Here is a 12,458-nt window from a genome sequence, read left to right as displayed (position 1 = left end):
GTTCAACCGCGATCAGCCCTGGTAACTTGCTCAGTTGCGTCAGTCTGGGTCTACTGAGAATGTGTAGGTTCATGCATGTGCAGAAGACCCAGACTGGACCCGACCGAGCCTGTTACCGGGGCTGATCGCGGCTGAACGGCAGACTGCGGGAGGACAGCGTGGGACACAGACGTGTTTATGCAGCAGGAGGAAACCACGGGTGAGTATCAAATCTTCTTTTATCCACAGCTCTGGTACACTTTAAACACCAAGGAAGTCTGGTGAACGTTTATAGAAATTGGTACAGAAAAAAATGTGCACCTATCCCACCCGCAGCCGGGGGGCTAATTTGCATTTGTAGCTTTATTTATTTAAATTTCAAACAGGCGAGCAAACATCCAAGTCTCTGTATCACTCTTCCCTGTGACCCAGTTCCCATAAACTTCTCTTCTGTACAAGGATAAGGGGTCATTTAACAGATCTAATATTTTTTTTTTTTTTAGAAAAATTGATCGCGTATGCCCATTTTGTTATACTTTTTTTTTTTAAAAAAAAGGCTTTCTAGTATGTGAACAGAAGACAAATTTCTATTCTTCAAATAATAAACCGGGAAGTAAAAAAATTGCATATGTACCCTGTTATGGGGTAGAGAAAGGTAGTGGCCACTGCCTTGGCTTAGCATGTTCTTCAAGTGAGGGCAACCAGGTAATTGTTATTTCACGTTGTTTGTTTGTAGGCAATGACGTGCTGTAAATGTCCTGTATATTCTCCTAGAAAGAAGCCTGAAGATGGTGGAGGGTGATGGACATAATTAATTGGCGCACTAGGTGGACAATCATTGGTATTGACGAGGTAGTGGGAGGTAGTCGCATACAAATTTAAATAAGCAGGGATACACCTAATTATAAATAGGAAATGTGTACAAGGTATACACCAGAGGCCTTAAGCCTTTATATTTTGGCCCATAAAGGAGCGTCTACATACTTTGTGTGTGTGGTTTTTTTTTAAAGAAATATGTAGAACGTTTGTAACACTGCCAAAATCAATGTCTAATCAATGATAGTGTGAACATCAAATAGACCTTGCACACTTGGGAGAAACTGCACACTTTTATGTGATCTGGAAAAATGTCCTATTATTAAGCCCAAACATTTAGAAGACATTTCTAGAAGTTTGGTTATTTTGCCTGGGGACAGTTGGTTAGTTAATGATCATCAACTGCATATTCATTTTATGTATGCTGGATTCCTATTTGGTTTTGTGTCAATAGATGGGGGCAGATATATTTTCCATTTCTCAGGTAACCTTTTCTGGTGTTGAAGAAGGCCTGAACAAATAACAATAGATAGTAGATAATACACTTACAACTGCTATTCATTTTGAGGCTAATGTACTCCATAGAGGCACATCCCTGTTGGGTGATCAGAAGGAATGTCTACCTTTACCACATTCAATTCAGATATTTTGTCTAGTACTAAAAAATACTTTAAAAAATTAGGAACATATGAAATATTACAAATGAATACTTCATTTCTTTTGGAGAAATACCGAGTAGTTTAACTGTTAGGTATCCAAAGCAATAATAATAACAATAATAATAATGATAAAGCACCTTGCTCTGTTGTAGTGAAGTCCACCATAGAAGCCATACATCTTGAAATGGTGCCTGGAAACTATTTTGTAGTATCTCACAATTACTACACAGCAGTAAAACAAGACTATGTTCTAGATGAAAATATGCCAGTTAAACCAGAAGGCAAATCTAAAAAAAACAATATTTATGACAGTTCATATTTTCCCCAATTACCTTTCTTGTATCTTTAGTACCAAACCCAATAAATAAATACAAAAAAGTAAAACCAAATCATGCATCCCTTTAAAATGTGCCAATTTTCAGACTGACCAATTGGAGTATCTTGAAAATCATCTCTTTAGTTTTCCCCAAAAAACTAAGGGCAGGAAAACTAAGGTTCCTTTAACTCATTTGAAAGTTTGTGTAAATCATGGAAAGAGAAGTTTAATTTTAAGCCACGTGATAAGACAATGGAAATAAATTTTTAAGCTTTCCTAGACCGGACAATAGCAGGATAAAATTTGGCTTTTCCGTGGCTCTGCAGCAAGTAATGAATGCTGGGACACCCTGTAAAACAACTTAAGAGGTCCAGCATGCCATTAATACACCAAGGTTTTGAAGGCAAATTTGACTAAAACTGAGACTTTGTTAACCAATGATATGTTTATTTATATCTCTAGGGGCCGGGAACAACAAGAACCTGCTTCACTACACTTCAATGTGAAGCAGGGAGATCTAGCTGTCAGAACTCTAAAAATATGAACCAATAAATGACTCAATGTCACCGGACAAAATTATAAGTTTTGGGGGAAGGTTGACCTTGAAGTGCACCTGATCACTTATAAAACAGAAGGCACAGGCATCACTTCTGCATCTAATGGTTTTAACATGGCCTCTTGCCTCCTTCACTACAACTAAGTGAGCAGCACACTTGCCTGCCACAATTTAAGACGGGCAATTTCTCCAATTGCTTTATTATCTTATAGGGAGAATTCATGTAAGTAAAACAGGAAGTGGAAGTACTATGCAATCACTTGGAGCCACCAACTAATCAGAGACCTACAAATATGAAGGGTACTAAAGTGTCTTCATAGCTGCTTTTTGTTAAGCCTGTGATTGGCTGACTGTAATCACATGTCACCTGTTTCCTGTTTTATCCTAAATGATTTCTCCCATGAAATCAGATGAATTAATCATACCTGGTAAACACTAGTTTGTAAAGTCTTCTTAAGATGAGTTGGACATTATAAGTTCAGTGGAAGCCATTTTGACAGAATCATTTCTCAGAATAAATACTTGGGCGACAAAATAAATAACACTTTTTTTTTGTAGGGAGAGCAAAACAGTTTGGACATTAATTAACTTGTTCCCCTTCCTCATGACATGTTCTGATGCAATTCAAGAAGGTCGTTACCACACCCTACTGCCTGAAAATACATCTTGCTTAGTGGCCAATAACCTATGTGGACTGTAGTCTCTATAGCATATAAGAGTTTGGGCTGATAGTGTACATTATATTTATCAATGGGCTGATAGAGTACATTTTAATTAGCAATGATGGACTTCATATGCAAATGCCAACAGATATTACTTTGTCGCTCGAAACACTTGTTCCAGCAATTTTTTTCTTTTGTTTTTGTTTTTTCCTTTTTATAGAAAATCAATATAATAAATGAGAAAATCTGTACAAAAATATAAAAAACATTTGGGCAAGGGGATCTAAGCAGCCATGTATATGCAAATCTTACTGGAAAAAGCAGTAATTAATGCCTCCAATTTTTTTTCCTCTCCCAACCTAAAATGGGCAAAAATGCTAAAAAAATGGGGCTCTGATTACTTAATAAAATTTACCTCTTGCAATAAAACTTATTGAAAAAATAGACAGATATGCACATGCAATTTACAGCGTTCCCCAACATAATTCTTGTGCTTATACACGTACAACTTAAACTGGCGTCTAAGTTGACATTTGACAGTTTGTATGAAATCTTCAGTGGACTGTGGTACGATCGGCCGTGGAGAATAACTTATAAAGGTTCCCCAGAGCGGTCATACAGAAGGCACTCCGTTACAGCGTAATGCAATATTTAAACAAGATCCTTTTTGTTTTGCAAAAAAGGCAAGAGTATGCATGCACAGTGCTGTGAATCAGTGGGGGAGGGATGAGAAGTCAATGACATGATCCTTTATGATCCAACCAAAACCTCCATTATATGATCTAATTCTGTGAGGTCCATCTTAAAAGGCTGACTTGGGGGTACTGGTTGGCTACTATAAGGGGACAACGTTTTGAGGAGTTCATCTGGTGCCATCTTAGAGGCCGCTCCAGCATTTGATGTGCAAGGGTCAAAATCGTACATGGACGTGTCAATGTCAGAAAAAAGAATGTCATCTAAGGTCAGGTCTGTGAGAAAGCCAGTGGAGGTTGTTAATTCAAAATTCCCAGGAAGGGAATCCATGAGTTTTGGCTCACTTGTTCGACTGTCTTGTGTTCCCTCAGGCTTAAGGGTTCCTACTGCGACAGTTCCATCCTTTAGGGCTGCTGCTGCTTCTGACGTTGCCTCTGCAGAGGTAGTTGTTGGACAAAGTTCTTCAATTTCATCCAAGGCTGAGGAGAAACTGTCTTTTACTGGCTGGACAGGAGGCGACGGGGAAGGTGGTGGGACTTTGCTGCTAGGACTATTCTGCTGGACTGTTTGGGAAGTGCAAAACGTGTCCTCCTCAAGCAGAGAGGCTGGGGTGAGGCAAGCCTCTAGTGGTGTAGTGTTTATTAAGTCAGTGGGTTGTAGAGGCTGGGAGGCAAGTTGACTGAACGCAGGCTGTGCCTCCTGAAAGGTGTCACCGAGAGGATCCGAAGACTGTGACGGACTAATAAAAACAGGTCTTAGGCTGCCTTCTTGTTTTAGCTCCTCTTGTATCCGTCTTAACATGTTATTAATTAAAACTGTTTTTTGCAAGCTTGGCTCCGTCAAGGGCCGGTGATTGTAGAGTTTCATAAGGGAAATGTTGAAGATAGTCTGGCGCTGTAAAGTGTAGGATACCTTTGATGGCCCATCTGTCGGCGACACCACTTTGCCTTCCAGCCCATCTTCATGCTCATCAAACTTCCGCTTTCCTGCTTTACCCAACATATATCTAGAAAACAAAATACAAAGGAAAGGAGTGCATCGTTACTGAGGGCTCACTAAAAGCAACAATATATAACTCCGAAACAGCAAAAACATTGAACAACAGTATACATCACAGGGATGAAACAGCATTTGAGGGGATGTCTTGGAACTTAAAAATGCTTACAAATTAACAAATGTGACCAAATCACCCATTTTGGAAGGTCTGTTAAGGTGGCCATACATCAGGGGACTTGGCGGCCAATCGACCATCCAATCAGATAATTATAATCAAAATAAAATTGGTGTTGCCAAGTGCATGCCTAATCGAGTATGGGACCATGTTCGAGCCGAAATTGGTTACATGAATCAATTGGACACGCTGCAAGATGTAGGGCTGACTTGCTCAATCGGGTTTGCAGCGGGACCGGTGAGTGATATCAGGACGAGGAACGAATGTGAAGAACCCCCTGATACTGTGATACTGCAATGTGCACCCCCCCCCCCCCCCCCGCAGTGCACCATACATTACCTGTCCGTGTCCGCCACTGGCTCCGGGCTCTTTGGTCCACATGCGCACCCCACATGGTTGCCGGATTACCGTGGATGCATGTGTAACATCACACACGCACCCACGTGTACACTGGTAACCACGGAGGTCGTGTGTATGGACCAAGGACAGAGCCAGCGGAGGGCATGACCAGGTAATGTATGGTGCACTGGAGGGCACATTGTACATTAGAGGGGACAGCGTCTGACAAACCAGGCGGTGGATGTGGCATTGCAAGGCCGCTTCAGGATCGATTTCAGTATGAAATCGATCGGGAATCGGCCTTCGGTGTATGGGCAGCCGACAGATCTCCCTGTTCTCACAAATGTTTAGAGACAGATCTGTCTCTTGCTCGATTCTACCCATCATCGCTAGATATATGGGCACCTTAAGTCTGTTAGGCAATGTGCCACCTCATGTGGAGCAAATCACAGCAAAGCGAGGATGACTAAAAGGTTAGTAAAACAGCAGTCACGCTACAGTATATGTGCCAGCAATGTGAAATATTTATAATAAATCCAGACTCTTCTGCATTTACTACTAAAATAAGCTTTCACTGTAAGTCGGTACATGCTATTGCAATAGCTCACGCATTAATTCAATAATCTTTATGCAAACCTCACAATGTGCTGATAAGGCCCAGGTGAAGATTGCAAATGTTTGTCACCAGAAAACCCAAATCCAGGTGTGTTGAGTCATGTAAAGAGAGTCTGAAGCCTAAAAATTACCTATTTTTAATAGCCAGTCCTCTTTTGCATTAATGCCATAACTGAAACGCTGCATCCCTGTGGCAAAACTAGGTTTTATCCCTCAAAATCCCAGGACAAAATTCCACGACTTTCCAGGTCTTGGATTTTGCTGCCCGGGGGAGGAAGAGCTTTTCTCTGTAGCTCTGCCTCCAGTCCAGTCAATCTCCGCGGAACTCTGCCTCTCCCTGCCCCCTCAGTGAAAGAAGACTGAAAGGTGTGGGAGGCGAGAGATCCACGTAGAGTAGAGGCAGAGCTACTGCACAAAGCTTTGCCACTAGCCAGAAGGAGCCCCAAATTTTCCCCCGGAGATTTACGGTGTGATTAAGGCCTTGTTTTGCCGCAGGAATGTGGCGTTTCAGCTATGGCATTAATGCTGAAGAGGACTGGCTATTAAAAACTGGTAATCTTTTTAGGCTTCAGACTCTCTTTAAAGAGAATCTGTACTCTAAAATTCTTACAATAAAAAGCATACCATTCTATTCATTATGTTCTCCCTCTGTGCTGTTTCTGCCACTCCCTGCTGCAATCCTGGCTTGTAATTGCCATTTTTATGCAGTGTTTACAAACAAAAGACATAGCAGGTGATACGCTGAGAGAAGCTCAGTGTGTGAGTCATACAGAGTGTGCAGGGGGCCTGGAGAGGGTGTGTATAGCTTCTATCCAATCACAAGCAGCACAGCATATTCCAGCCTGACCGCCTGAGCCCGACAGACTCGACAGAGAAGAGAAGATTAGATCATACTAGCGGAGGGTAGCGGGCAGGAAGAGGGTTCTGGGCACAGCGGCCCCCATCTGCGCTCCCCCTCCAGCTTAACCATTTCAGCCTGCGGGGATTTTTCACCTTATGCATCAGAGCAATTTTCACCTCCCATTCATTCTAATAACTTTATCACTACTTAACACAATTTATTGATCTACAGTATATCTTGTTTTTTCCGCCACTCTCCCCTCCTGACCCAAACTGTTAGGCAGGAGACGAATCCAAAATCCTGTCAGTCCAGGACACGCCTCTTCCATGAGTCACTGTGCAGGAGTGGAGGATGCAGGGATGCCCTTCCTCTCGCATTAGGAGAGAGACAGAAGAGGAAAGTAGAGCAGAAGTAAGGTGACCACTCTTTTTACTGCTTGAAAAATGTATGTATTTTATAGCAGCACAATTTTCAAAATCAAGTAGGTGCTCCATGGCCTGGAGTCAATGTGATTAGATTTTCTTTTTTTTTTACCTGGAATTGAGGTTTTGAAGAAGAAAACAGTACTTACGAATTATCCCGTCTGGAAAGTTTGGCAGCTTTTTGTTAAAGTTATGTTTGCTCTCCAGGAAGATCTGACCATTTTTGGCTTTCCTGGCTTTCTGTTGCATGGGGTCCCGAGTCAGTATAATGCTCAGTTCCCAAGTTATGGGGTTTTGAAGAAGGGGTGAACTTGGCTGCAGAAAGTGGAATTACAGTACGGGACAAACCCAACATGATAAGCAGCACACCTGGTAGGTCTTCTTCCTTCGCAGCATAGATCTGTGTCTTCAAAACTTATATCAAGTGCCCTGGGTCTCTCATTACAGATGAAGGAGCAGCACAGCTATGCACCCTCGTCTCCTCTCTGTCTTACTGGCATGGGCAGGAGACTCAATTCCACTGTGCTCTCTGCAGCAAAGTGCAGGGGAAACCCGCCCACCAAACCTCCCCAACCTGGGAATGGAGCACTGCATTGACTTGGGACCCAGTGCAAAGGAAAGCAAGGACTTGCAGCTTTCCAAAATGGTTAGATCTGGCTAGGGGATAAAACACAACTTTAACAAAAAGCTGCCAAACTTTCCAGACAGGATAATACGCAAGTACTGAAAAAACTTGTTTCCACCAAAATAGCATAAAACAGCATAGGGAAAATGTGGGCATTTTTTCTATGAATGTTTTGTGTGAAATTGTGTACATCTGCATTTAAATTTGAATGACTACACCAGTCAGCTGAACTGCAATGCATTTTTATCACTAAAATGTCTGCAGCAGTGTGCTAGCTTTTTAAGCACAAATCCTGATGCACCGGTGTGAGCGCGTTCCAACAGAGAAGAGTACGCACGTGCGGTTCTACGAGGAATCCACCACCGTACGAGACTGCGTGGAATGCGTGAAGACGGTACCCGGTGGGAGTGAGGCCTAAGTCATTTTCATCTATAATACAGGCCTATCTGAAACTGACATAAACCATCATCCACAAAGCAGTGCTCATTCCTTGAACATCTCCGATTACACCAGTCCAGCTGTTCATTTATTTAACAAGAGGAGAGCACACAGCTCCAGCTTTTCCCAGTCACCGCCGCGCATCTCAGGGCAGGCTGTGCTGTTTAATATGTGTTTTAGAATTAGAGTGTAAATCAGAAAATGAGGTGACATTACAGACCAGCTGTTTGTAAATGGAAGCAGAATAGCAGCACGAGTTGTCAGAGAGGAAAACAGGGCTTGTCGTATTGAGTAGCTTGGAATCGTCAGACAAAGGCTCATCAGAGCAGCCATTAATCATGCTCTGCGCTGTGGCAATACAGTGCTGCAGTGTGCAAGTCTTGTACTGACAGCTTTACAGACTCACCGGAGGCAGTTCACTGATAATGAAGGGAAGGATTAGCTCTGCGTATGACACCATCACCATACCGGCAAAAACAATACAGCTGGGGAATCATGCCTACATTACAAAGGGAAGGAAATATACAAATATTCTATTTTGTTCAGTCAGAATTGGAAGAATTATTATATAAGAATATTGCATATTCATCATGGCAAGTTCTGAACAGGAGGGAGATAATTCTACCCTTCTCCAGAAACACAAGTTTTCAAACAAGATTTTATACTGGTTACACTGAAGGCCGTATTAACATTAGTAAAAGTCCTGTGCAGAAGTGAGTAGCTAATTATGGTTTACAGCTACTTCTGGTTTCTATGTCAATCTAGTACCAAAACCTCCCTTCTGCAAACAAAGAATTGGTGAGATTACTTCTGCATGACTCATCAGATAATAGACTTAAAGAGAAACTCCAACCAAGAATTTAACTTTATCCCAATCAGTAGCTGATACCCCCTTTTACATGAGAAATCTATTCCTTTTCACAAACAGACCATCAGGGGGCGCTGTATGACTGATATTGTGGTGAAACCTCTCCCACAAGAAGCTCTGAGGACCGCGGTACTTTTGACAGTTTGCCACAATGTAACAAGGTCCACAGACAGGAAATGGCTGTTTACAGCTGTCTCCAACGGCCAAAACAGCTAGCAGCAGCTACATAACCTGCCCACAGTAAAAATGTCACCATGTAATAAATGTCAGAATGTAAATCAGGGAGAGGAAAGATTTTACAATGAGCAAACACTGACTAAATCATTTATACATAATTATTGTAAAAATTAAGCACTTTTTTATTACATTATTTTCACTGGAGTTCCTCTTTAAGTTGTTTGTAGCTACAAGAAAGATCACATTGCTAGTGCCACTGCCACATTCTCACTGCCTAGATCTAGAAAACACAAGAATAATTCCTATCTAGAGTGTGTACATTATGAAATATAACTTTTATTAATATAATTAAAATAAATTCATATGCCTAATTGACCTAACTGAGGTAGGTTACAAAATCAATGATCAGATATTAATCATTTGTAAACATACATCTGGTCAACCCATTCCTCACTAAGATTGCTAAAGTGCTATAAAGAAACCCCCCACCACCAATCCGACATGTTTCAGCTCCCCATTTGGAGCCGTCGTCAGGGAATAAAGTGCTAAGTGCTAGGGTGCAAGGTGCATATCTTATTGTAATGATAGGTGTCAGCAACCATAGAGAGAATCTGATTCTTGGTGATCTGCAGTATCCCCAAGAATACAGATATACCTGATTATTGGGGATCTGCAGAATCGCCAATAATCAAATATGACTAACCTCTAGACACCTGAGTGAGTAAGTGTTTTGGTGCAACAGTAACCTTTGGACCACCGGGGTAGCAGGTGGTCCAATAAGTAGAGAAGACTCTACTGCAGTCAAGGACACCTGGGAGGGAGTCCCAGACTGACAAGGAGCAGTGTCCCCTCTGTAGAGCAGGGGACCCCTGCGGGAAGGCTGAACACCCTGAGGGAGGGTGACAGCCAGAAGGTCAGACAGACCGGGTCAGCAACAGTGTATCAGATATGCAAGGTACCAAATCAGAGAACAGAAGAATAGTCAGGAAAGCTACAGGTCATAACAGGTATCAGAAAGATCTAGTCTGAGGTGTGAGGTCCGTGATCTCAACACCCTGGAACTATGCTAGAGAATAACACAGATGATATACAGTATTCCTAGTCTGGGGTGTGAGGGCCGTGGTCTCAACACCCTGGAACTATGCTAGCGAATAACACAGATGATATACAGTATTCCTAGTCTGGGGTGTGAGGGCCGTGATCTCAACACCCTGGAACTATGCTAGAGAATAACACAGATGATATACAGTATTCCTAGTCTGGGGTGTGAGGGCCGTGATCTCAACACCCTGGAACTATGCTAGAGAATAACACAGATGATATAAAGTAACTGGCTAAGTGTGGATTCCCAAGTCCTCCTGGTTCCACCACACTGAAGATCTGACTAAGGTCTGAGTGCTAACACAAAGGCATTCGCAACGCCAGACAACCAGCAACTGAACAGCAGGAGATATATATAGTAAAGCGCCCCACAGCGCCACCCAGCTCACATCAACCAATCACTGACTGAGCAGGAATCAGCTGACCGCCCAGATCAGCTGATCTTCCTCCAATTGGTATAAAAAGCTTGTCTTGCAGTGCGCGCGTGCAGCTCTCCATCTGTGTGCACTACTAGTTCCAGACAGCCCCAACACATGTTGCTGCGGGGAAACCGCCGCACTGGGCGCGGAATCCGCCGCCTTACCGTCAGAACATGCGGCGGCCCCCACGCCATTCCTCCCATGTGCACCATTAGTTCCAGATAACCCAGACGCATGCTGACGCGGACAAACCGCCGCATCAGACGCGGAATCAGCCGCCTTACTGTCAGAACACGCGGCGGCTTTTCCGCTATTCATCACACTTATAAATTAACAATCATAACATATATAAAACAATAAATGAGAGCTGTGCTCTCTAGCTTAGTCAGGCATCCAATCTTAGTGAGGAATAGGTTGATCAGATATATGTTTACAAATGATTAATATCTGATCATTGATTTTGTAACCTACCTCAGTTAGGTCAATTAGGCATATGAATTTATTTTAATTATATTAATAAAAGTTATATTTTATAATGTACACACTCTAGATAGGAATTATTCTTGTGTTTTCTAAATATTAATCAGGTTATGTGAATTGTAGATCTAGATCTAGTCTGACACTAATAGACTTTCAAACAACAAGTCGTTTGATCAGTCATTTGATCTAGTCCATTGTTCTATCAAGTCCATTGACCACTCAAACGACATGTAAATTAGCTGTAATTAGCATTTCAAACGTTTTGGCGTCTGTGTGTACAAGTAGTCTGAACGACTTTTTGCCTGAATGACAATCGTTCAAACGTCCGGTTTTAACGACAATCGGGCATAAAATCAGACGTGTGTACGCACCTTTAGTTCTTACTGTATACAGCATAGACTACAGTTACTGTATACAGCAGGCTGAGAATTTCTTGTGAAATCAACCTCTCTCTTCCAACTGCTGACATTACAGGCAAGATGGCAGATCCCGTAGAGAAAAAAATACAGACAGCACAGAACAGCAATGGAAGAGTAAAACCAGCTATAATATAGCAGAGTAAGCAAGTTTGTTACTGCTCGTTGACTCTATCATGTGACAGTCACTGCATGGCAAGATGGTGCCACCATACACAGCTACTGTATGTGGCACAATGCCAGTCCTGTTCAATCTAACTGAATAAAGTCATACTTAGAACCGTTTAGAAACACATGGGCCTGCCTTTTTCCTGGGTGATCTATATAGCATTGGCGCTTAGATTGCTGCCAATGCCCGATAGGTGTTTCCGCCTCCTTACACCACAGATTTCTAAAGGCGTTTTTAGTACACAATTACTTCTGCCTGCCGCTGACGTCTATAGGTGTTTTTGCTTCCCTATCGTCCTACGTCATGGAGGTCTAAAGGCATTCAATACAAAGTTTTGGGTCAGTGCCAACTTTTCTACTGGGCACTAGAACTTTAGCTTATTGCTTGATAGCTGTGCAGGTAGAGAAGAGTCCTCTGCTGAGTGGTTGAATGCCAGAATCAAATCTGCCAGTTATCTGCTGACCCCTGCAAGCTTGATTCTGGCATTCAACCACTCAGCAGAGGACTCTTCTCTACCTGCAAAGCTGTCAAGCAATAAGCTAAAGTTCTATATGTATAGAAAAACTGCACTTGGCCACATTTAGGCCTCTTTTCCACGGGCAGTTGATAGGCGGTGAAATGCTTCTCAAACTCTCACAACTGTTTGCTGCTGCCTGGTAACTGCTCACTGCAGAATGGCAACTGATTGCTGAGCAC

The 12,458-nt window shown here is 42.4% G+C and overlaps 1 protein-coding gene across 1 annotated transcript in view; it reads right to left on the bottom strand.

Moving 5' to 3' along the window:
- Positions 1-220: 220 nt before the first annotated feature.
- The window catches only part of SERTAD2 (SERTA domain containing 2), a 124,265-nt gene continuing 112,027 nt past the window's right edge, over positions 221-12,458 (bottom strand). The window contains exon 2 of the mRNA XM_068232336.1: positions 221-4,687. Coding sequence (XP_068088437.1) covers positions 3,739-4,683 — 945 coding nt within the window. The 5' untranslated portion in view covers positions 4,684-4,687 and the 3' untranslated portion in view covers positions 221-3,738. The remainder of the gene's footprint in view (positions 4,688-12,458) is intronic.

This window comes from Hyperolius riggenbachi, chromosome 4 (genome assembly GCF_040937935.1).
Source record: "Hyperolius riggenbachi isolate aHypRig1 chromosome 4, aHypRig1.pri, whole genome shotgun sequence".
In the NCBI taxonomy this organism is placed as follows: Eukaryota; Metazoa; Chordata; class Amphibia; order Anura; family Hyperoliidae; genus Hyperolius; species Hyperolius riggenbachi.
This window is presented reverse-complemented; position numbering and strand designations above follow the sequence as displayed.